The sequence below is a fragment of the Salvelinus sp. IW2-2015 genome, unplaced genomic scaffold (genome assembly GCF_002910315.2).
Source record: "Salvelinus sp. IW2-2015 unplaced genomic scaffold, ASM291031v2 Un_scaffold1710, whole genome shotgun sequence".
Taxonomy (NCBI): domain Eukaryota; kingdom Metazoa; phylum Chordata; class Actinopteri; order Salmoniformes; family Salmonidae; genus Salvelinus; species Salvelinus sp. IW2-2015.
This window is the reverse complement of record NW_019943100.1, coordinates 90,676-94,586: the sequence shown is the minus strand read 5'-3', so window position 1 is coordinate 94,586 and position 3,911 is coordinate 90,676. Positions and strand designations below refer to the sequence as shown.

The 3,911-nt window shown below is 45.5% G+C and overlaps 1 protein-coding gene across 1 annotated transcript in view; it reads right to left on the bottom strand.

Annotated features, from left to right (window-relative positions):
• LOC112071761 (E3 ubiquitin-protein ligase RNF19A) overlaps positions 1 to 3,911 on the bottom strand; it is a 48,233-nt gene that overhangs the window by 34,308 nt on the left and 10,014 nt on the right. Inside the window, 3 exon segments of the mRNA XM_070439507.1 lie at positions 3,438 to 3,518; positions 3,521 to 3,585; positions 3,587 to 3,627. Of these exon segments, the coding sequence (XP_070295608.1) occupies positions 3,438 to 3,518; positions 3,521 to 3,585; positions 3,587 to 3,627 (187 nt within the window).

The following is a 3,911-nucleotide window of genomic DNA, read 5'->3' as shown; positions in this document are numbered from 1 at the left end:
CATTCTTATCGGCAGACTCAATAGCCTTGGCTTCTCGAATGACTGCCTCGCCTGGTTCACCAACTACTTCTCAGATAGAGTTCAGTGTGTCAAATCGGAGGGCCTGTTGTCCGGACCTCTGGCAGTCTCTATGGGGGTGCCACAGGGTCAATTCTCGGGCCGACTCTTTTCTCTGTATATATCAATGATGTCGCTCTTGCTGCTGGTGATTCTCTGATCCACCTCTACGCAGACGACACCATTCTGTTAACATCTGGCCCTTCTTTGGACACTGTGCTAACAAACCTCCAAACGAGCTTCAACGCCCATACAACACTCCTTCCGTGGCCTCCAACTGCTTTTAAATGCTAGTAAAATAAGTGCAGGCTCCTGGAACGAATTGTAAAAATCACTGAAGCTGGAGTCTTATATCTCCCTCTCTAATTTTAAGCATCAGCTGGCAGAGCAGCTTACCGATCCCTGTACCTGTACACAGCCAATCTGTAAATAGCACACCCGACTACCTCATCCCCATATTATTACTTACCCTCTTGCTCTTTTGCACCCCAGTATCTCTACTTGCACATCATCATCTGCACATCTATCACTCCAGTATTAATGCTAAATTGTAATTATTTTCGCCTCTATGGTCTATTTATTGCCTACCTCCCAACTATACTACATTTGCACACACTGTACATAGATTTTTCTATTGTGTTATTGACTGTACTTTGATTATGTGTAACTCTGTGTTGTTGTTTTTGTCGCACTGCTTTGCTTTATCTTGGCCAGGTCGCAATTGTAAATGAGAACTTGTTCTCAACTGGCCTACCTGGTTAAATAAAGGGTAAATTAAAAAAGATATATATTTTGGTAAAGTTTGGTGGAGGAGACTAGGCCCCTTAGTTCCACTGAAGGGAAATCTTAACACTACAGCGTACAATTACATTGTAGACGATTCTGTTTAAAGAAATTATAATAATAATTTCATCTTTATTTAACCAGGTAGGCTAGTTGAGAACAAGTTCTCATTTACAACTGAGACCTGGCCAAGATAAAGCAAAGCAGTTCGAAACACATACAACAACACAGAGTTACACATGGAATAAACAAACATACAGTCAACAACACAATAGAAGAAAAAGAAAGTATTTTCTTTTCTTTACAATGTGTGCAAATGGCGTGAGGAGGTAAGGCAATAAATAGGTCATAGTAGCAAAGTAATCACAATTTAGCTGATTAACACTGGACCCTCTCTTTGTGCTTCCAACTTTGTGGCAACAGTTCAGGGAAGGCCCATTCCTGTTTCAGCATGACAACGCCCCCCGTGCACAAAGCGAGGACCATACAGAAATGGTTCGTCGAGATGGGTGTGGAAGAACTTGACTGGCCTGCACAGAGCCCTGACCTCAACCCCATCGAACACCTTTGGGAAGAATTGGAACGCGGACTGAGAGCCAGTCCTAATCACCCAACCTCAGTGCCCAACCTCCCTAATGCTCTTGTGACTGAACGGCAGTCCCCGCAGCAAATGTTCCAACATCATAGTGGAAAGATTCCCAAGAAGAGTGGAGGCTTGTTATAGCAGTATGTTCACATCTTAGTGGAAAGCCTTCCAGAAGAGTGGCAGGCTGTTAAGCAGCCATGTTCCAACATCTAGTGGAAAGCTTCCGCAGAAGAGTTGGAGGCTGTTATAGCAGTAATGTTAACATCTAGTGGAAAGCCTCCCAGAAGAGTGGAGGGCTGTTTTATAAGAGTAATGGTTCCAACATCTAGTGGAAAGCCTTCCCAGAAGAAGTGGAGGCTTTTATAGCAGCAATGTTCGCAACATTAGTGGGAAAAGCTTCCAGAAGAGTGGAAGGCTGTTTCTAGCAGGCAATGTTCCAAATCTAGTGGAAAGACTTCCCAGAAGAGTGGAGGCTGTTTATAGCAGTGAATGTTCCAACATCTAGGGAAAGCCTTCCCAGAAGAGTGGAGGGCTGTTATAGCAGCAATGTTCGCAACATCTAAGTGGAAAGCTTCCAGAAGAGTGGAGGCTTGTTATAGGGCAGCATGTCCAACATACTAGTGGAAAGCCTTTTTCCCAGAAGAGTGGAGGCTGTTTATAGCAGCAATGTTCCAATTTAGTGGAAAGCTTCCAGAAGAGTGGAGCTGTTATAGCAGCAATGTTCCAATATTAGTGGAAAGCCTTCCCAGAAGAGTGGAGGCTGTTTATAGCACAATGTCCGCATCTAGTGGAAAGTCCTTCCAGAAGAGTAGGAGGCTGTATATAGCAGCCAATGTTCCCAATCATCTAGTGGAACGCCTTCCAGAAGAGTGGAGGGCTGTCTATAGCAGAATGTTCTCCCACATCTAGCGGAAAGCCTTCCCAGAAGAGTGGGCTGGTGTTATAGCAGCAAATGGTTCCACCCATCTAGTGGAGAAGCTTCCCAGAAGAGTGGAGGCTGTTTGAAGCAGCAATGTTCTCGCACATCTAGGGAAAAGCCTTCCAGAAGAGTAGGGCGCATGTTTATAGAGCAATGTTGCCCACATTAGGGGGAAAGCCCCTTCCAGAAGAGGGAGGCTGTCTATATGCAGCAATGTTTCCCACATCAGTGAAAGCCTTCCCAGAAGAGAGGAGGCTGTTATGCAGCAATGTTCGCACATCTAGTGCGAAAGCCTTCCCAGAAGAGGGAGGCTTTATAGCATCGGCAATGCTCCCACATTTAGTGGAAAGCCTTCCAGAAGAGTGGAGGCTGTTATAGCAAGCAATGTCCAACATCTAGTGAAGCCTTCCCAGAAGGTGAGGCTGTTATAGAGCAATGTTCCAACATCTAGTGGAAAGCCTTCCAGAAGAGTGGAGGCTGTTTATAGCAGCAATGTTCCAACATCTAGTGGAAAGCCTTCCCAGAAGAGTGGAGGCTGTTATAGCAGGCAGATGTTCCAACATCTATGTGGAAAGCCTTCCAGAAGAGTGGAGGCTGTATTAGCAAGCAATGTTCAAATCTAGTGGAAAGCCTTCCAGAAGAGTGGAGGCTGTATACATAGCAGCAATGTCCCAACATCTAGTGAAAGCCTTCCCAGAAGAGTGGAGGCTGTTATAGCAGCATGTTCCAACATCTAGTGGAAAGCTTCCCAGAAGAGTGGAGGCTGTTATAGCAGCAATGTTCCAACATCTATGGAACGCCTTCCAGAAGAGTGGAGCTGTTTATAGCAGAATGTTCCAACATCTAGTGGAAAGCCTTCCAGAAGATGGAGGCTGTTATAGCAGCAATGTTCCAACATCTAGTGGAAGGCTTCCCAGAAGAGTGGAGGCTGTTATAGCATCAAAGGGGGGACCAACTCCATATTAATGCCCATGGAATGAGATGTTTGACGAGCAGGGTGTCCACATACTTATGGCCACATAGTGTACGTATAGGACTTAGTAGAATGTAACATATACAGTATGGCTATCTGTGTCCCTGTGTCTCGCCAACCTCCTCCAGGCTTCTCTCGTTGAAGACGTATAGTGTGGAGGCATCTTTCCCCGGAAGTGTGGCGTGCTCGCTGGCGTCGAGCTGGTCACACGTCTGGTCGGGGTGCCACAGCTGCCGACAGTGGTAGCAGAACTCTGTGTGCAGCCCTACGCCCGCAGCTTAGCTTAGGACACTCAGCCATAGCCGTACGCTATCACGCGAAACAAAGCTTGGGGAGACAAGAGAGAGGAGAACAGATCATTTAAAGACAGTATGTTAAACTGCCTTGCTGAGGAGACACAGAGAGAATAGAATGTATACAAATAGACAAGACAACGTTGTCCATTTTTACGAGAAACGGTCATAATATTGTACCCTGAGGGTCGCTAACACTATAGTCATGCATAGTCTCAATAAATAAGACAGAAGCAATGGACGGGTCAGACAGACCACACAGAATATCTGTAGAAATTTAACTAAAATGTATAAAAAACC